The sequence below is a fragment of the Hesperophylax consimilis genome, chromosome 17, assembly GCF_061612785.1.
Source record: "Hesperophylax consimilis isolate HC1 chromosome 17, BYU_Hcon_1.0, whole genome shotgun sequence".
NCBI lineage: Eukaryota > Metazoa > Arthropoda > Insecta > Trichoptera > Limnephilidae > Hesperophylax > Hesperophylax consimilis.
In genome coordinates, this window is record NC_142852.1 from 14804073 (window position 1) to 14825704 (window position 21632).

The 21632-nt window shown below is 36.1% G+C and overlaps 1 protein-coding gene across 3 annotated transcripts in view; it reads left to right on the top strand.

Annotated features, from left to right (window-relative positions):
• Positions 1 to 21632, top strand: part of LOC149416070 (uncharacterized) — a 57440-nt gene that overhangs the window by 12696 nt on the left and 23112 nt on the right. For 2 of the 3 annotated variants that reach the window (XM_089641549.1, XM_089641548.1), the window contains exons 2-6: positions 6053 to 7636; positions 8391 to 8612; positions 10328 to 10421; positions 15902 to 16017; positions 17625 to 17789. In XM_089641549.1, the coding sequence (XP_089497675.1) occupies positions 6059 to 7636; positions 8391 to 8612; positions 10328 to 10421; positions 15902 to 16017; positions 17625 to 17789 (2175 nt within the window). In that variant the 5' untranslated portion in view covers positions 6053 to 6058. Of the gene's footprint in view, positions 1 to 5799; positions 5911 to 6052; positions 7637 to 8390; positions 8613 to 10327; positions 10422 to 15901; positions 16018 to 17624; positions 17790 to 21632 lie in introns of those variants that run through there. The other variant, XM_089641547.1, reaches the window with a different exon arrangement.

Below are 21632 nucleotides of genomic sequence, written 5' to 3' on the forward strand. Positions count from 1 at the left end.
TATATTTGGTACAGCTTTACAATCAAATGTGTTGAGCGTATCCATGTGCCAGAAGCAGAGATGTACTTTATTTCAAATAAATCCATTTCAAATGGAAATGCAAAATGCAAAATGGGTATTTTTCATTTTGCATTTTAAATGCTTTTCTCAATGCATTTCCATTTTAAATGCTTTTTTGCAACATTCTTCCTACTATCTCCACTCATCTTTTTTTCATAAGCCCCAAATATCAGTCGGTCCTCAACCTCGCTATGAGAGATAATTTACATTTGTCAAGTTGCTCCCTGGTAGGAGCCCTGGCAATTGAGTGATACCATTACAAAAAATACTGAACATGGGGCCATGACGCTGTAATATTAAATGTTAGATAGCAGTTTCTATATTTTTACGTTAGCAACATTTGTCCCGCGCAAATTTTTTGTGGTTCATAATCCGTAGTTGTGGCATTTTTTGATTTTCCATCATGTAATATGTTTATTCTACATTGATGTCCATTATTAAATGACAAAACTGTTTAAAAATTCTATAACTATTTTAATTGTTTGACCTGAGAAACCATTTTGCATTTTGAAAATAGGTATTTTGCATTTTGCATTTGAAATGCTTTTCTAAAAACCATTTTGCATTTTGCATTTTCAAATGGAAAAGTTTTGACCCATTTCCATTTTGCATTTCAAATGGTTTTGGGTACCCATTTTGCACATCTCTGGCCAGAAGTGAGTGCAAATTTTCCTTACTTTTGGTGATTAAAATTTTTTTAATGTACTTAAATACCTCACAAGAGTCAAAACCGCTCTGTCTGGAGTCAGTGAGAACTATTAATTTATATGTTTAAAAAAAGCATCCTATTTGTTCTGATTGGTTGTTCACCAGGGCGATACTAAAAGTATCTTCAATTCTAGAACATGCCGCTGTACATTAATATATCAAGTACATATATATTATTTTTAATTAATTTGTGAAGTAGAAGAAAACTACAATCATAAATTAATTATATGACGTCTTAATTGATTCATTTTCAAATATTCAAATTCATTTCCAAGCAGATGAACTGTTTTATGAGCCTATTTGGGGCCTAGGAGTCGAAAGTAGCGATGGGTCATGGCTCATTTTATTAAGAGCGGAAAAATAATGTCTCAATTGAACGGCGGCTCTATTGAATGAAGGCTCAATTGAACGATGGTTCAATTGAACGGGAGCCGTGAGCTCAGAACGTGTGAGCAATGAGCATACTGAGATTTCCCGAAATGATTCCCCCGATTCAGCTCCCCCGGTACGGTCGTTTCGATACGGCTCCCACTTCCCTAGCGTAAGCGTATGAATGATCGTACGTCTCCTGATACCAATAATCGCCTCGTACTACGACGGAAATAAGATGCTAGACAGTTAGTAGGTGTAGATACATATGTTGAAGAACAATTAATACTTATAATTTTAACGGCGCTCTTTTTCTAAAATATCTCCTTGAAAAAAAAGAGTAACCGTTCAATTGAGCCGTTGTACGGTCTACCGGGAATCGTACGAATAAGGCTCATAAAAAAAAGCAAGCTCCAATGTGCGGCTGGTTCATGAACGATCATCGCTATCGAAAGGCCTCATGCAAATTGGCAACGTCAGTTTTTTCACATCAGTACAGATAACGGAGACTTATCATTTTATTAATCCGCTGATATAATCATACAGTAATGTATGCAAGATAAACGAAGAATTGTCACGTTATCGTATATTTATTTACTATTAGATAAGCTATCTGGTTTGACTGCTAAGAGTCACGAACAGCTGTTTTAACAATGTCAACACACAACTAAAACTGTCAAAGTAATAGTTTATGTATGTGTCAACATTTTTTATTTGTAAATCATGGTAGGTATACCCAACGTTAAGTGAATTTTGTTCGGAAATTCATAAAGGTTTTAAATTTATTTATTTGTTATTGTTACACCTCACAAGAGCTCCCCTGTCTGTACGGTGTCAAGACAGAGGAACTATATTGCCGTCTGCATGCGCAGCGTTGTCGCGCTAAGGTAGGTGTTGTAGATAAAGAAAAAATCGATGCCAAAAGCTTTCACATGCAAGTTGACTTTGCATGGTGTACGATCCGTTCGCATGTATCCGACAGAATGTTCCACTTGTGTCTGTCGACAGGGAATCAATGCTTAAATATCTGTAGAACATACTCTGCATGCCTTCATTGCGTCTGCGCATTAGAGATAGCAATCGGTCTGTTAACAACGGATCTTCAATCAGACAGGACTGACTATCGAAGAGGCTATGCAATGAAAGATGTGCATTTGGTGTGTTGATAGAAACAAAGGTGGGGCGCCGCTGTGCTTAGTTGGTGATGCTTTTTGTTAAACAACAACAAAAAAACATTCAATTGAAATGTGTTTATGGAAAGACAACAATTTTTTATAAAATATTCTCCAAATTAATGTATATTACCTCTCCAAACAAAGTCATGGCAACTAATTAAAATATTTTCAAGTTCAAAAACCTTTCACGATTTTACTGTGCTCGATGAAATAACGATGTTGTTATTTTTATTCATCGCGGAGGTCGTTAAACTGATGACATTAAGTTATTTTAAAAAGTTGACATCATTTAATTATGTGTAGATTAAGTCACTGTAAATATTGATATATTAATTTCAGTATTACTTTTGGCTTGTTATGCCATGTTGCGCTATCGCAATCTTTTGCCTACGTTTCGAACAGCTTTACAGTGTACATCATCGGGGCAGGTGCGTAGATAGTCGTAAAGTGCGTGTTTATATCAGCAAGCCTAATTGAAATCCACAAAAACTTGTTAATATTAAATATAGGCTACGAGGCTAGACTTGATCGTTCTCGGTATCCGGTACATGATGGCCACACTAAAACTAAACGCCAAAAACCACATTAATTTGAATTATTATTACCAACCCTAAGAGGTTGTTTGCTACATGTTTCCTTTTAAATTTTTTTTTTTTTTTTTTAATTTTTATAATTATTTCATTTGGGTCTTAAAGAGACATTGTAGATAAATGTCATCTGTTTACACATGTTGGGTGCGCATTTGGCGTGTTTCCCAACTATGCACCAGTGCCGAAGGGATCAATGACGCTAATTCCCCAGACCATCTTCCGTTGAAATACCAGTAGAACAAGGTCAGCATTCAGACCTGACGCCTATGCTCTAAAGATTGCAATACGTTTGTTAACTCTTGACAGGCCAAGATGCCAAACAAAACGTCTGTAACCAAGTGCGTCTTCTGACAACCCCATGCATTTTTCTGTCTTTACGGGCTTTTAAACTATATAAATCCCAATTATTAATGGTAACTTATGTATTTGCGCAGGAATATGTAAAATACTAAAATGATATGTCAATTACAGGGTTTTCCAATAAGAGGTGTTATTTTGAATAGCCCGCTATTTCGGTAGATGTTACTTTTGAAGCTGTCATTTTTTGACATTTGACAAGTAGAAACTACGCCATTAATAAAAATGGAACGATACACGCTTCAACAACGCATTGCAATTATTAAAATACACTTGAGTGAATCAAATGCAAATCATCTTGAGTGATGAGGCCCATTTCCACCTCGGTGACTTCGTCAACAAGCAAAATTGTCGCATCTGGGGCTCGGAAAACCCAAGAGTTATTGTTGAAAAACCTCTCTATCCTCAACGTGTGACTGTTTGGTGCGGTTTATGGTCCGGCCGAGTCATTGGACCTTACTTTTTCGAAAATGAGGCTGGAGCAACAGTTATGGTGAATGAATTGCGCTATTGAGAGATGATAAATGATTTTTTATGGCCAGAATCGGATGGTATTGATCTGGACAAAGTTTACTTTCAACAAGACGGCGCTACATGCCACACAAGCAACAAAACCATTGATCTTTTAGGATTGAATATCAAAATAACACCTCTTATTGGAAAACCCTGTATTTAAGCTAATATAAGGAGAATAGTAATTTTGGGTACTACCTACTCCCCCACTTGGCTGCAGGATAGTTAAGGTAGGGGAATCCATTAAACGGACGGACCGGCTCGTTTCTGCACAGAGCCAATATAACGTATAAACAAAGGGTTCAAATTCATTATCTATATCAGGGCTTCCCTAACTGTGAGTCGCGACGCCCCGGGGCGCCGCGGGATCATCCCAGGGGCGTCGTGAGGCAATCTTTATAGCGTCTTCCACACGCACACTTCGGAGCGGCCGAGTCCCGTGCCACTTCAGGCCGCTACGCAGAAAAGTCTCACAGTGAACTGCGCTGTGAACCTATCGGTCTTTACTTTTCTGCGCCTCAAGTGGCGCGGGACTCGGCCGCTCTGAAGTGTGCGTGTGGGAGACGCTAATAGGTTGGCTGTCTGTGTTGATCAGCATCATCAGCACTGCAGAGAGGGTTTTATTACCTTTTGCGACATCATACTTGTGTGAGACAGGTTTCTCTGCAGTTGCAGTAATTAAGAATAAGTACAGATCAAAAATAAATTTAGAGGCAGAGACGAGAGTGGCGATTTCGAAAATTCAACCTCGTTTTGAGAAACTATGCTCAGAAAAGCAAGCACATCCTTTTCATTAATACCAAAGAAAAAAATTGCTTTTTTATCTTTTTTGTTTGCTTCAATTTTTTGTTTTTGTGTTGTGTACTTTATTTTCTAATAAAAAATAAAGATACTATTTTGAGTTTTTCTGACAAATTGTTATTAGGTAACGTACCCATACTACGTGACCCGTTCAGGGGGGGGGGGGGGGGGCTTCAAAATACTACGCTTGGTACAAATGAGCGGCGGGGGACTTAGATTTTTAGTCACCAGGGGGGGGAGGGGCGTCGCAAAAATATGGCAACTTCCCAAGGGCGTCACAGTTGAAAAAAGTTTGGGAAGCCCTGATCTATATATATAAAAAAAAATGTTTCTTCGTTTGTCTCCTATAGACTCAAAAACTACTGAACCGATTGCGTTGAAAATTTCAAAGTGTGTTCTTATTAGTGTCAGGAGTGTTTGGAGATTGGTTTGAATGAGAGAAGAGGTCGGGGACGCCCGAGGAAGACTTCATATCTCTGCACTGGTGTCAGATACGGAGTCCGATAAGATAATGGAGTCAAATTATAGTCAATATAATGTAGTTTTTAACGGGAAAAAAGTGGATAGTTGAAGAAGTTTAGGACCCCCGAGGAAAACAGGACACGATCAAGTGGAACAAATACTTATTACAATAATACTATGTATTTTCATCTTAAAAATGCACTCAGTTTGTCAGGTACTCTAAGAATTGATAACCTAAAAACTTTACCCAAAAAAGTCCCTTAGCAACAATGGGTACACTTTAGTTAGTGATGTAAAAAAATAAATTATTTTTGAATTGATTATACTCGAACCAAACAAAAACAAATACAAAAAGTCTTACTTGCGTCATAATGCTAAATGTGTGGGAGTTTTAGAATCAAAACAGATGAGAAAATGACAGAATTCTAGGCATCTTGCCCTGTTCTGTGACATCTTTCATTAGATTTAGTACTTTTGGAGGTCGAAACGTCAATGTCAATGGACGATTCTCAAATATTTTGGCCGAGATCCAAATCCCAATATGTCAAACGAAAAACAAACAAAGAAAACGAAATCATCATTCACGTGTGCTAAACGTTTACAAATGAGCTAAGCTAGCAGTCCACAATGGAGTGCTGGTACCTACCCTACCAGGCGTGGCCGCTTCATTAAATGTTTGGCGGTTCACTGAGCACCAAATCAAAAACATAATAAATTGATAATAAATGATTCTTCCGAAAAAAATAATCACCGCCGACGGGAATTTAACACTCACCTTCTGATTGCTTTGTTTTGAAAAACAGCGTAATCTATTGGACAAGCTTGCTTTTTTGAAACAGCGCCATTAAATGTTTCAATTCTTGCCGAAGAACTTTGTGAATGTTATTTCTTATTTGTGTGTGATGAGATAAAAATCTACTAATATTCTAATTACACTCCTTTCTCAGTTCATCCGCTCTAGCATTGTAGATGTTTTGTTCTAATATTTATTTTGACCTGTTTTATTCTTTCTTTCAGAACTTAATGGATAATTCGGCATTCCGGCTCCCGTGCGACAACAGCTTGCAAAACTTCCTACAAAGAAATAATCTCTTAGAGGAGACCAGATCAGCACCCAGCAAATTCCACATAGAAAAAGCGAAAGAAAGACAGACGACTCTGCTTAAATCCAACATAGATAAAATTGAAAATAGACGTTCAACAACTCCGGTAAACATGGAAGGCACCACGGAACATATCAAAAAGAAGAAGAGAAAACGAGGAAGGCATCGAAAAAGGACCTCTATTCGCAGCAGTATTAATAGTGGTATTGCCGAAGCGGCAGAAAATAGTCAAATTTTATTAGAAAAATCTGATCATTTAACAAAGGGCGTTGATAAAACTTGTATTAATTCTAACATAAGTGAAATTGGAGCACAGAATGTCATTAGTACGATGGCTAAAGATGATAAGAATAGTATTAACTATGACAGTAAGTCTTCTGTGTATAGAGTAAGGTGTAGTCCACCTAAAATCGGCTGTGATTTTCGATTTAGGAAGCCTGATCTCATTGCAAATAGTCGTGACGATGATGCAAATATCGGCGCCAAATTAGTTGGAATTAAAGACGAGAGAGCCGCTTATAACAGGGTAAAAGTCATGAAAAAAGTCGATAATAACAATCGTAGCTGGTTAGATATGTCTGGAGATGAAGACGAAGATATTCAGGTCATTAACGTATTGCCGAAATCTGTTGTGGTTTCTCCGAAGTCTACTAAAGAAGCCACGAATTTGTCGCTCGTTCAAAACGGAGAGAATAACATTCAACTCGACGCTTATAAAAGTAGATTTACTTTTGGTAGAAATGACGCTAAAAATGTTGTAGATGAGTCTAAAATAGACGAAAGAAAGTGTGTTTTAAACAACGAAAACAGAGATAATAATATTCAACTCGACGCATATAAAAGTCGATTTACTTTCGGTAAGAATGATTCAAATAATGATGTGGACGAGTCTAAAATAGAAGAAACGAAATGCGTTTTAAACAATGAAAAGGAGGTTAAACAAGACGCTGTAAAGATCGGCGTGAATGTCAATAAGTTTGATGATCGTCCCAAAAAGCACGACGGTACAAAAAGAAGTCGTAGAAAAACAGAACCATTTGATTTCGAACTGCAAGCTGACGGAATGCGTTGTAGCGTGTCGTTCGATGATAATATAGTGATTTCTGACAGCCCCGCACACACGTGGGAGATACCGTCGAACTTATGCAGTTTCCTGACGGAAACCACATCAGAAAGCAAACGAAGCCTGTTTTCTGGCTCCATAACAGACGCCGGCTTATTTGTACATTCGGATATGTCCGATGCAGAATCGGCCGAACGTGACTCATTGCAGCGGATCTTCGATGAGAATTACGATCTGGACTGTTCGGATGATTTTGATGAGTCTGAAAGCAGTGGCAGTGGGTCTGACGATGTTGATTTCGAGGATTCTGACGATGGGAGACACAGGAAGGATGATGGAGTTTTGTTGCCGCCTGAGCCTCAGATTGGCAATGTGGAGTATAAGTTGAAACTTGTGAATCCGACGAAGCAGAGATTTGAACATCTTGTGACTCAGGTAATTATTATCACTTAAAAACACAAACAGTACATAATCTACCATAAGTAGATTCCACAGAATACTTACCTCTGTAATCCTCAAGGATACGCTGGCGAACGAGATTTTAATCATAAACCATATAATTTAATTCAATTATTCACTACATCGTGTAATATTTTAAATCGAGCCGCTATCAATAACACCCCTTACGTAGATGGCGATAAGGTTTCAATTCCCGCTTAACACCATCCACCTGTTTTGATTTATGCAAGAAAAAAACACGGCCAAAAAGTGCCTTTTATATTATTTTGTGGATGTTCAGGCATAAATATATAATTTTTTTCCGATCATTTTATATATAACTTAATTTTCCACATTATACAATAAAATCTTAACCGAAAATGGGTTCGTAAGTAGGAGATTTTGAGCTATAAAACAGTTTTCATAGGCCTTATACATTATTTTTTTCTGGGCTTATAAAAAGACTTATCGAAAAAATTCTCGATTATTTCAAAGGCCAAGATGTATTCTACTTGCAGTATTTAATTAAAGCATCTGACACATTTCTAGACGACCAAATTTTCAAACCAAAAACACATGATTTTGCATTACTACGTAGTGCATCGCCTTAATGACAATTCTGTTTTCAAACATTCTTTAGGCAGGTAGGTTCCTACTATAATAAAACATACAAATAAATTTACAGAGAGACGAAATGATGATATGTTTAAGTAAAAAAGTTATTTAAAGTAAATCATTTTATCATCCCCAGATGAAATGGCGCCTGCGAGAGGGGCGCGGCGAGGCGGTGTACGGCATCGGAGTGCGTGACTGCGGCCGTGTGCGCGGTCTGCCGGCGCGCAGACTCCGCGCTTCACTGCGCACGCTGCGGGCCATGGCGCACCGGCTGGGCGCGCAGTGCGCACTGCTGGCCGTGCTGCCCATAGCTGGCGCGGTGCCGCCTAGACTTGGCGCTGAGGTACTTGTCAGAAAAGTAAGTTGTCATTTATTCAGATGGCAATTAAAATTGTTATTATTATGTAATGAGCAGGCAGCATTCTGCTGATGCGCTCATATCTGATTCCACAACAAGTATGACAGTAATTGAGTTGTTTTAAGTTTGAACTAAGTCCTTTCTTCTCTCCAAATGTGAATCCAATAGAGCTTTGAATTGATTTATATTTGTTGCATCGATGACATGTTGTGGGAGTTTGTTCCAAGCATCCACTACTCTATTTGCAAGGAAGTGTTTTCTAGGATTAGATGCAAAAGGCGTTTTGGTAATTTATATTTTTATTAGTAGTGAAGATTTGTTGGATGCTAGGGCAACTGTAATGTCCAGATGAAAGTCTCGATCAAGTCACCCCTTTCTCTTCTTTCTTGTAAGGTTGGTAATCTTAGTTCCTTGAGTCTATCTTCGTATCGTAGACCTTTCAGAGCTCTTGGTATTTTGTCTCTGTACTCTCTCTAACAGATTTATATCCTTTGCGAAGTAAGGACTCCATATTTGGAAAGCATATTCCAGGAGAGGTCGCACATATGTTTTATATATTTTTAACATCATGTCCGGTGTTAGGTCAAGGAAGGTTTTCCTGATTAGATATGTTAGTGAATTTGCTCTTTTCACAATTCCAGCGATGTGTGGTTCCCATTTCAAGTCCTGTGATATGGTAACTCGTCTTGTTGTAATGTCACTGCTTTTAGAGGTGTTCCATTAAGTGATTTCTTCAACTAATTTCTTCAAAGGAGCTTTTTAAATAATTTGAGCTTAGAAATAACCTTTAAAAAAAAAATTTTAATGGCTAACCTTACATTTTTTGTAACTAAAATTACTGATTAAAATTATATTAAGATTAAACGAAAAGATATATAAAAACACAGGCATTTTATTAGACAAATGTATTACAAACGTTGTCACCTCATTTTTTTGTCGTTTCATAATTTTTTTTCAAATTGCGTTTGGAACGTTTGGTGTCATAAAGATGCACATTTTAATTCTTTCGTTTATTTCTAGATTTGAATATAAAGCGTGGAGTTTTCTCTTTCTAACACCATTTACATCATATTTTTCACCACAACAGTAAGGGAGATACAATGATTTCTGTGAGATCGTATGAGTTGTTCTCAAAAGCGAAACAAATTAGCCTGAACGGTTAATAATGTAATTTTTATTTTATTATTAATATCTGATTAATTCAGTTATTTTGATATTACTAACATCAAAAATTTAAATGCAATTAAAATTTTTGAATTAAAAAAATCTCGCTCTCTTACAGGAAAAGCTTAATCTATGTTTGCTAACTTAATCTGTTATAAAACAGCGAATCTATTTGAAATTGAATGTAAAGCGGGAATATTCAATGACCTGATATATTATTTTGTCGTGGCCCAACGGTTTAATTAATATAGTTTCCTTTTGATAAAATATTCTTATTAGACATATACTTGGGGCCCTTACAAAGAGATTGGTTTACAATATTCATATATAAATCTAGCAGATAAAAAGGAAAAGAACTGTTGAAAACTTCAACAGTTCTTTTTGAAAATAACAGATGGCGCCACTTCTGTTTACAACAATCCTAAACTCTACAGGCATTTAGATAATAATCTATCAGATTGTCTTACCGCTAAGTCGGACCTGCGTCAAAGGAAATTATACCCTTCCCGTCGAAAATGCGTTAATAAATAATTATTTATAAATACTTTCAGATACCAGATGATCAGCACAACATTGAGGTGCGTGTGGCGGTGATGGGTTCAAATGATGCGGGCAAATCTACGCTTGTAGGAGTCTTGACCCAAGGTATTTAAAATAATTTAGTAAACATAATATACTGATACTATGACTAATTGTGAACAACACCTTTATGTTAAATACTGGCTGTACCCCGCCACGCATTGCTGTGGCTCATTCTGTCTGTGCAGATAGAGATACAATAGCGCGTGTTGCTTTTATGTCCAACAGATTGTGCCATTCTTAAAAAAAAGCATGTATATCCAACAGATGGCGCTATTTTTCAAAAAAAGCTTGTTTTTACCTGTCACAGGTGACATCTATATAATGTAGGTGTATAAAAACACATGCATATTCGAATGCAACGTTGTGTCAAAATTTGAAAGCATTCGGTGAACAATGAAATAAGAATTTTCAAATCGGTAAGAATGAAACAAGAATTTTTTTATTTATTTTTCTACATAGTCTCCTTGTAACTCTACACTCTTCTCCCAGCGATGCTCCCATCTCTCTAACCCGTCCAAATAGTACTTGGCGTTTTTCTCTGCAAAATAATTGTTCACAAAGGTGATTGCATCCTCATTTGACAAAAAAAAAAAAATTGTTATTTTTTTTTTTATTGTGTTTATTTCTTGCTAGAGCAATCCCGATGAGTTACAGAACTCATTTTAGGGCAGGAGGAACTTAAAATTCATATCTAGGAGGTAGTAGGTACAATTTTACAACGGTATTTTGATATCAAATATAAGTTTCACATTCAATACAGCATAAAAATTAAAAATTAAAATAATGACACGTTAAGTAGAACAAACAACAATAGAAAACAAGTACAGAAAGAAAAAAGAAAAACATGGATAAGATACAACAAGAAATGACAACACAGTTACATATTTTCATTTTTAAATGTAGTTAAAAAATATTCTTTTAAAGCATTGCTTTGCAATTTTTTATTATAGTGGATGTGTTTGTACATATCTGGAAGCGAATTATATAGTGTATAGGCAATATAGTTCAGTGATTTTAACCCATATTTTGTAGTGTGTGTTTGAGGAATGTGGATTTTATTGTTATTTCGAGTATTGTGGTTGTTGATGTCTTGATTGTAAAGTGGCTTGATGTTGGTGTAAGTTGATTTTTGGGTAATTTGTAGGATGGTGCTTGTGATTTCATATTTAGGAAGGATTGTAATTGGAAGGATACCAGAAACTGAATAGATGTCCCTAACATGAGTGTCCCATGGAAGTTCAAACACATTTCTGAGAGCTCGGTTTTGAACCACCTGCAGGTCAGCTATCAATTTCTTTGAGGCAAAACCCCAGATACAGCAGAGATAGGAAAGGTGTGAATGTACCATGGCATAGTATACTGAAGTTAGTAAAGGAATGGGTAGTAATCCTTGAAGCCTATATAGTACACCAGTTATAGGGGTCATTTTCTCTTTTATATGATTTATATGGAGATCCCACAAGAGTTGGGAATCTACGATCAGACCCAAATATTTTGTGTTCATTTTCTTTTCGAGGCAGTTGTCTCCAATTTTAATATCGAGGCTGAAATTTTTCTTGTTACCGAAAAGTATATAATGGGTTTTTTTTACGTTAAGAGTTAGTTTGTTTATTCTCAACCAGTTTGTGAGATGGGAAATATCAGCATTCATCTCCGTTTCAAGCTCCGCTAGGTTCAGTTTATTGTTAAAAATTACCGTATCGTCAGCATAAAGTTGTATAGTTCCTTTAATACCCCACTTTGTTATGTCATTCACGTAGATTAGGAATAGCAACGGTCCAAGAATTGATCCTTGTGGTACCCCACATGTTATTTTACCTAATTCACTCATTTCTCCTCCAAATTCTACTGCCGAAAAGCGATTTGATAAGTAAGATCGGAAAAGCTCCAGAGGTGTACCAACAATACCCAAATGCTTCAGTTTTTCGATCACTACGTTATGATCCACCGTGTCAAACGCCTTCTTTAGATCAATAAATATTGCCGCCGTAAAATCACCGTCATCTATATGTTTATTATTTCTGTCCTCTGAGCGCAGTTTTTAGATTAGGGAACAAAAATAAGTCACTTGGGGCTAGATCTGGTGAGAAAGGCGGATGGTCAAGCAGTTCAAACCGTAATTCGTGGCAACCGCTGAGGTGTGAGACGGCGCATTGCCTTGGTGAAACATTATTTTCTTTTTCTGCAAATGTGGCTGTTTTTTCCGAAATTTCTGCCTTCAGCTTGTCAAGTAATGATGCGTAGTATGCTCCTGTAATAGTTTTTCCTCTTTGAAGATAATCAATTAAGATAACTCCATGACTATACCATCGCCATCACTTACCCAGCCGAGAAAACAGTTTTTGCTTTTTTTGGAGCCGGTTCCCCCTTTGCAGTCCACTGTTTTGACTGTATTTTTGTTTTGGGCGTATAATGGTGTATCCAAGTTTCATCTGTAATTAATCGGCGCCAATACACGGATTTATTGCGCCTAAACTGCGCCAACAGAGCGTTGAAAATGTTCATTCGAACACGTTTTTGGTCTAACGTGAGCAAACGCGGCACCCAACGCGCGGACAGTTTTCTCATGTCTAAATCTTGATTTAATATGCGACAGACACATTCTTTGGACATTTTAATAACCTCTGCTCTCACTTTAATTCGGCGGTCGTCTAACACTACTTGGTGTTGTTTAGCAATTAGTTTTTGCGTTGAGGTCGGAAACTTTACAGACCAGCCTCGTATATCTTAATATATGACAATTCAATAAAGAAGTCGTCCGATATCGCTGTAAATTTTAAAGTTTGTTCTTATTAGTGCTAGGAGTGTTTGGAGAGTAGTTTGAAAGGTACAAGAAGTCGGGGAGTAGTCCGTCGTAAGAGCCATTACGGGACCAAAATGGGATTGAAAGTTGATACTATGTTGCATAGTGTAATCGTAGTTTTTATTTATATATATATATATATATTTTTTAAAATTCATTTTCACACTTCGGACGGGAAAGGTATTTCTACCCGTTCGGTCAATAGTTGCTTATGGACGGGAAGGGTATTTTTACCTTTGCGCCTTTATTTACATAATTATCAAATCGCAATACAATGCTTCTTTCGTTTACATCGGTATTTCAACAAAGGGACCTTTTATTATTAAATACCTGACACTTGATAAGCAATGTATGCGATAATCGCGTAGACTAACGACACATGGGTTAGATTATAATGGTTATAATCTAGGCAGGTATGTGCCTATGTAAATTAACACTCCGTTTGCTGAACTAAAAAGATAGGTATTCGCAAATGTGACTTACGGAAGAGTTGGTTGTGATGTTCGATGATATGGTTCTTTTTGTAGCGCTCGTATGGTGGAGGAATTCGCAGGCACTCTCTCGTATGAGATTGAACTAATTATAACTCCGGCTAAAAATCGAATTGACACATCGGTTGTTTTCTCGGAAAGGTGTTTTTGTCAACTGTCATTAGATGACGTTTTCGCAACTCAAAGCAACACTGCGCAGATTCAAACCAGTAAAATTTGAATCCTAGCCTCCTTATTGGTTGGAGCGAAAAAAACGTTAAAACAATTCAGCGTCACGAAACACAATGCGTTTGAAAATTAACGAAATAAGTCATTTTTCGGTTAGTCATTTTATAACTTGGGTATGCTGAGTTAGGTTAGGTTAGGTTAGGTTATATTATATTATATTATATTATTATAATATTTTCGAAGATATAGCGATTTAAAACAAATTAATATAATTCGCGCTGAACCTTTATTTTCGCCCGTCACCAGCGATCCGCCGGCGCAAAAGATACCCGCCTGAAGTGTGTTAATTAATCAACCAAAAACAATACTCAACTTCACCACTCAAAACACTGCGCAGTACTAACAACGCGTGATGTCACCGGATTTGCGGAGATTTTATGATTTATTTTTATTTTTATTGATTTATTGTGAAAAACAGTATATTCCATTTACATTTCACAAATAACAGTTTATAAATTACAGTTTATAAGAAGTTAGTACATACATTTATTTGCATGGGTAAATACATCAATACTATCTGATTAACCAGATTTGTTAAATAGTATGCTTATCGCCGTCTTAAATTCTCTTTGGTTCAAATTGAAAATGTCAATCACAGAAGAAATGTGATTTAACAAAGTAGTTATATATATGATTGGGAGATACGGGAGTTGTTACTCGTTTAAAACTTAGCAGCTATCTTTTCTCTCGCTTCCACATACCACAAATCGAATTTATTTATGTTATATCTCTGCTTACTTGCAGATTTCTGTGTTGGGAACTCTTTGATAAAGTAAAAGGTTCTTTACTATAATTGCGTTTATTTACGTTACAATAAATATGTCTGGATTTAGCTACACTGTTCATTCTCGAGGGTTGGTAATTCTCTGTTTTTAGAAGCTTGTTGTCTGGCAATAATACCCCACAGGCAATTGCTACACTCTAGCGACATCTGTCGGACTCTGGAGTAAGCTTTATGACTGGTGTCATCTGTCGCTTGAAAACCCAACTTATTACCAAACATCACAATTTATTAGTGTATATTTGTTAGTGGTCTTTTCTGCAGGTAGTTTGCCCGAGTTATCTCAGATTTTTTATACTCGGACATGGTCCTTAAGCAGTTAATGGCAACTATAACTGCAAATTCGTATGAAATCACATCAAAATATGAAAATAATGATCATCATAAGAATTATTTTCCATACGGGTTCCGATATATAGTTTCCACAAGGAAAGCATGTATCGTGTACACAGACATATGAATATATAGACTAGAAATTAAAGATGAGGGGTAAAATCAACTGTTGAAGAACGAAGGGGGTAAAGCTGACTGTGATTCGTCAATAAATCAATCTGACAGTATATAGGCATCTCGCATTATAATATCACCATTTAGTAAAATCTGCTTTTGAATGAAAAGACATTTTTACATGGGAGCGCAAATTACTCGCCACGTTATGAACAAATTTGCGAAGTCCAAATTCGACAAAATAAATTTCTTCTATTTTCAGAGTCGAATATTTCGTTTACGTATTTAGTTAAGACACTTTTATAAATGTTCATAATTTACTTCCCAGCAACCAACCAGCTTTGTGTTTCGCGTCCAGACGTATCTCGATGTGATAGTATATGTTTCTACAACTGATCCATATTATACGATGTGAATATGCTTAAAATAAAGTAAAATAATGCTTATATATGGAATGTAATACGACAATTGGGTTTATTCTCTTTTTCACATCTATTTTTATAAGTTTTCATACCACAAGCCACCATTGTGCCGTGTTATTTCGTAAAATGAACCGATGATGCCTCGACCATAGTTCGCACAAGAATGATGACGTCACGTTTTCTAAATTCACTTGAGGCCATACGCGAGCACAGCCGGCTCCAATGGAACCGGTATGGGGAGTGGGGAATAATACGCTTTTAATCACTTAGGGCAGGTCTACTAATATTCATATGTCTATGATCGTGTATAATTTATTATTTTTTTTTTTTACTTACTTTTTTAATGTTACATATTGTATTTTTAATTCCAGGCGAACTGGACAATGGCAGAGGCAGTGCGCGGTTGAACATGTTTCGCCACCTGCACGAAGTGCGCACCGGACGCACCAGCTCTGTGTCACACGAAGCTCTTGGCTTCGATGCTCAGGTGAGTGTTATTCGAACCGTAGGGGTTCAATTTCTATCGTATAAATCTCCAACGAACGCCAAACACGGTCGTAAAAAGTGAAGCGCACATCTTAAATCACACAGCTCGAAAGTCCACAGATTAATAAAAAGTTTTTTTACATTTATTTAATAGCTGTACCCCGCCACACTTTGCTGTGGCTCAGAAACAATAGTGTGTGTTGCTTTTACATCCAACAGATGTTTTTACCTCTATAATATAATATATTTATATAAAAACACACGCGTATTCTAATGCAAAATTGTCTCGAAATTTCAAAACAATCGGTGGAGAACGTTCTGAGATAAAAGATTTTAAATAGATTTGTTTTGTATATTGATATTATTTAATTGATGAAGAAGATAATACTAAATATGTAAAATAAATAAATAATATACTTATCTTACTGGTACAGGCATCTTAAGGCGATGCCATATGTCTTGTAATATTTTGAATCGAGCCTCCATCAATAACACTCCTTACGTAGATGGCGATAAGGCTTAAATTCCCGCTTAACACCATCCAGCTGTTTTGATTTAGGCAAGAAAAAAACATGGCCAAAAAGTGCCTTTTATTTTATTTTGTGGATGTTCAGGCGTAAATATCAAAAAAATTTCCGATCATTTTATAAATAACTCAATTTGCCACATTAAACAATAAAATCATAACCGAAAATGGGTTCGTAAGTAGGAGATTTTGAACTTTAAAGCAGTTTTTATTGGCCTCATAAATTTTTTTTTTTCTGGGCTTATAAAAAGACTTATGTAAAAAATACTCGATTGTTTCAAAGGCCAAGATGTATTCTACTTGCAGTATTTAACTGAAACATTTCTAGGCGACCAAATTTTCAAACCAAAAACACATGATTTTGCATTACTACGTATGGCATCGCCTTAAACGGTTCCACTATATTTCGTCGAAATGAAAATTCAACACACCTTTGAAGAGTGATAAAGAGTCATTAAAAGTGACGAAACAAAAACTAGGTTTAATAGTTGTCTATGTAAACTATTTATCCTAGTTTTTGTTTCATCACTTTTCATTGCTTTACTTTGACTTTATACCGATTTACGACAAGTTTCTCGTTAACTCTTTAAGTTTTTAAGTTCCAAAAAAATATATGTTATTTTTTAAGATAATATTTATGCCGAAACTTTAATTATATGAAATTCCCTCGATAGAAAAAAATCTCAAAGTAAGCTCCGAAAATTTTTTAAAACTCGTTTTGTTCTGTTATTTAATATGTTATAGGCATGAAAAAAATCACAGTGTATCGTTAAAGGTAACTAAAGTTTTTGTCGAGAGATTTTTGCTCTATTTCAAACGATTTGTGTTTTTTAAATATTTTCACCATTTTCGCTTAATTATTATCGTTTTTTAATATTAGCGCGCTTCCTCTAACAATCGTATTTACATATCTTCCTTTTGAACCATCTTCGAACGCTTACTAGGGGGGCAATAGATAGTCCATAAAAATCACCGACGGATGGAAGTTCGCCTTTATGGCCGATATGCAAAATTTTGGTGTTTCAAAGATCTGGAGCTTGGTGATTAGAGTGTTAACGTTTTTTTATTATTGTGTTTTCCAGGGGCGTCCAATCAACTATGCCTACAGCGACCTCATCACGCCCGAGGAGATATTGGAGAAGAGCTCCAAGCTGGTGTCCTTCATCGACCTGGCCGGCCACAGGAAGTACCTCAAGACCACGGTCCAGGGTCTGACTGGGTATTCTCCGCATCTCGCCATGCTCGTGGTGAGTTGCCGTGCAAATTTCAGTGTTCCAGGTCTCTTAGTTATGGAGATACAATAGAATCTCACATATCTGACATTGACTACCACGCCAACAAAACGGATTTGTTCTTCGTAATGCGAAATCATTTACTAACTTATTCGCAATACAGAGAACTTATGAAGCCCGTGCAAATTTCAGTGTTCCAGGTCTCTTAGTTATGGAGATACAATAGAATCTCACATATCTGACATTGACTACCACGCCAACAAAACGGATTTGTTCTTCGTAATGCGAAATCATTTACTAACTTATTCGCAATACAGAGAACTTATGAAGCCCGTGCAAATTTCAGTGTTCCAGGTCTCTTAGTTATGGAGATACAATAGAATCTCACATATCTGACATTGACTACCACGCCAACAAAACGGATTTGTTCTTCGTAATGCGAAATCATTTACTAACTTATTCGCAATACAGAGAACTTATGAAGCCCTTTTAAAATTATAGGGAGTTTACGTCTCCCGAAAATAATAACAACATTACTTTTACCTACATTCATGTGAGACTGGTATCACTGTAAGCCTGCGCGCGATACCTCGCTCGGCAAATATTTCATTCTCTCTCCAGTGGTCTAGCCGCCGGTTTCGCTCTAAATCTCCTCTAACGCACGCAATCTGTTTTGTTCATAAAATTATTGTGACGTGAGTTTTGTTAAAATAAAAACTTTTTTTTTTTTTAAAGAAAGACAAACATTCCCGGGTTTCGAATAACCTGACAAAATTTGAAAATCTCCTACTACCACCACAGTAAGTGGAAAATATCGCTTGTATTGTGATGGAGGACTTGGCCAGCCGAGGAATTGAACACACTACGCCTGGGTGGGACCCAAACGCAATGTCAACTCTGTTGAGAACCACAGAATCATTCAGCCTACAACCCATTTAAATTGGCGATAATCACAATCCTCCAAACCCTTTATTTGGGACCCTTCGGAACAAAACCATATCCTAGAAATAGAAAAAGTACAAAAGAGGTTGGTGTATTACCTGTATATGAGGGAATATACATACTATCCTTTAATGTATCCATCCTTGTTGTTAACCTTTCCTTATCTGTGGTGTGTTTACATATCTACTACACATTGCTTCTAATAACTTTAATAACTCTATTAATATAATATATTCTGGGTTCAGATTTTAGGTATTCCTCCGTTATACATTTATGCACTGAATTAAAAAAATAATATATTACATATTTTTCAAATTCAATTAAAAATCAGAGTTTTTTGTTAAAAATCGGGAACAAATACACCAATACAATCAACGTGTAATACTAATACGCGAAGAGTGTGCAAGAAAATGACACGCTATTGATGTACCGCTTTAATTCGCTATGCGGGAACATGAGACATGTTCATGATTAACATTAACATTACCTACGACCGCACAGCTGTGTTTGTGCCAGCCGCCAGCCAGTTGGCCGCGAACCTTCGTTAGATGTGGACCCCTCGCACATTTCTTTAGCATCTGCCGATGGTTATTTCATGTTTTCAGCAATTAAATTACAATTATTATCACTTTTGATATAAAATATAATAAACATAATCGATTAGCTATAATATATATGAATTCGCTTATTTTGAGATGTGTATTGACTACACAGCACCGGAACGCGTGTCTTTTTTTAGCACAGTAAGGGAAAGGTTAAGAGCTTGTTATAGACCCAGCGAAATTTCCCAACTGTCAATCAAAACTTCTGCACTCTTTCGTCGCTAGTTAGCGGTAGTTGTTCATTCACAAACTTATTCATTATAATATTAAACATGCGTTATAATCGCGTATTGCCGTACAGTGTTATTTTAAATGAAAAATATTGTCTAACATCATTATTAGTGAGATATCCACAGACATAGGAATTAATAGACGAGAAGATAATGGCGAGGGGTAAAATCAACTGTTGAAGAACGAAGAGAGTAAGGCTGACTGTGATTCGTCAATAAATCAATCTGACAGTAAATAGGCATCTCGCATTATAATATCACCATTTACTTCTTAAAAGTAAAATCTGCTTTTGAATGAATAGACATTTTTACATGGGAGCGCAAATTACTCGCCACGTTATGAACTAATTTGCGAAGTCCAAATTCGGCAAAGTAAATTTCTTCTGTTTGCAGAGTCGTAGTTAGTTTCAGAGTATTTAGTTAAGACACTTTTACAAATGTTTCATAATTTACTTACCCCAGTAAACAACGATGAGCACACTTGAGAATCGCTACATTGTGATGTGATAGTATATGTTTCTAAAACTGATCCATATAATACGGTGTGAATAAGCTTAAAATAAAGCTTATATATGGAATGTAATACAACAATTGGGTTTATTCTCTTTTTCACATCTATTTTTACAAGTTTTCATAGTACGAGTCAATATTTTGCCGTGTTATTTCGTAAAATGAACCGATGATGCCTCGACCATAGTTCGCACAAGAATGATGACGTCACGTTTTCAAATTTCACTTGAGGCCATACGCGAGCACAGCCGGCTCCAATGGAACCGGTATGGGGAGTGGGGATAATACGCTTTTAATCACTTAAGGCAGGTCTACTAATATTCATATGTCTATGGAGATATCGAAGTAAGTGTAAATGTTGGTTTTATTGTGTATCAGTGATTTATTTATTATGGTCGAATGTCTACATTAATTATGAAAAAAATAGTCTTATTTGATTACTAGCTTACGTGTACCCGGCATTACTAGGCGTTATCCTTAGGAGATATACATATACCATCCACTACTTTTCTGTAGGCCTTTTTAAGGTATACAATTCCGTAGTACATTATTTTGATGTATCTCATAAGGTTTAGCCAGTGTTAGCAATGTAGTGCCTGAAAATATATTTTTAAAATAAATTATTTAATATTATTTATAAAATTGTTTATTACTCTCTTTGTCAATCTATCGTTGAGTATGGAATAATCGCATGGGGAGTTGCAGCACTATCAGCTATAGATTCATTATCGAAGGCACAAAAATTAATTATGAAAGTTATTCTTAAAGTTCCCTTAATAACAAGTACTGCAGATATGTTCTACAAATTCCATGTATTAGATATTCGACAAATTTACACAAATACTATCTTAACTCATCTGTTTAAAAATAAAACACATACATTTTATGAAAATACTCAAAATATTGTAAACACGAGGCACAAAACCAAACAACTCATACAGACACAACATTTGGTCAAAGAAATTTCAAATACATTGCGTCTGATTACATTAATGATTGTATTACACTTCAAACTAACTTGAGATATCTTTTTGAATGGTGCTCAATCAATAAATTAGCATTAAACATAAATAAATGCCAGTCCATTCATTTTTCCAAAATCAGTAATCCTATTTTTTTTCAATATTCATTAAATGATGAAAATTTAACCCTTGGGACCTTCTAAGACCCAAACAGTCCCAAATGCCGTGCGCGCATTATACTCTCCTAAGACCATATTTGTCCCAGAACGACCGCACATTATTAAAATGCATATATCTCTCTTCCTCTCATCTAAAAATTAATTATTTCTTTTATGTCAGAAAGAGAACGAAATAGTGCTTGTTATTGTCTTTGAAAAAATGGAAGCTTGTAGAAGGTTCGATCCGTGCAAATCAACAACGTCTCAAGGGTTAATTTGTGTTGATAAAATTATTGATCTAGGCATTATGTTCGACAGTAAACTCACCTTTGTATGTCATATTAATAATATTATCAACAAGGCCCTAAAGACTCTTGGCTTTGTTTTGAGAGCTGCAAAAGATTTCAATAATTTAGGAACATTTATTATGTTATATAAAACCCTTATCAGATGC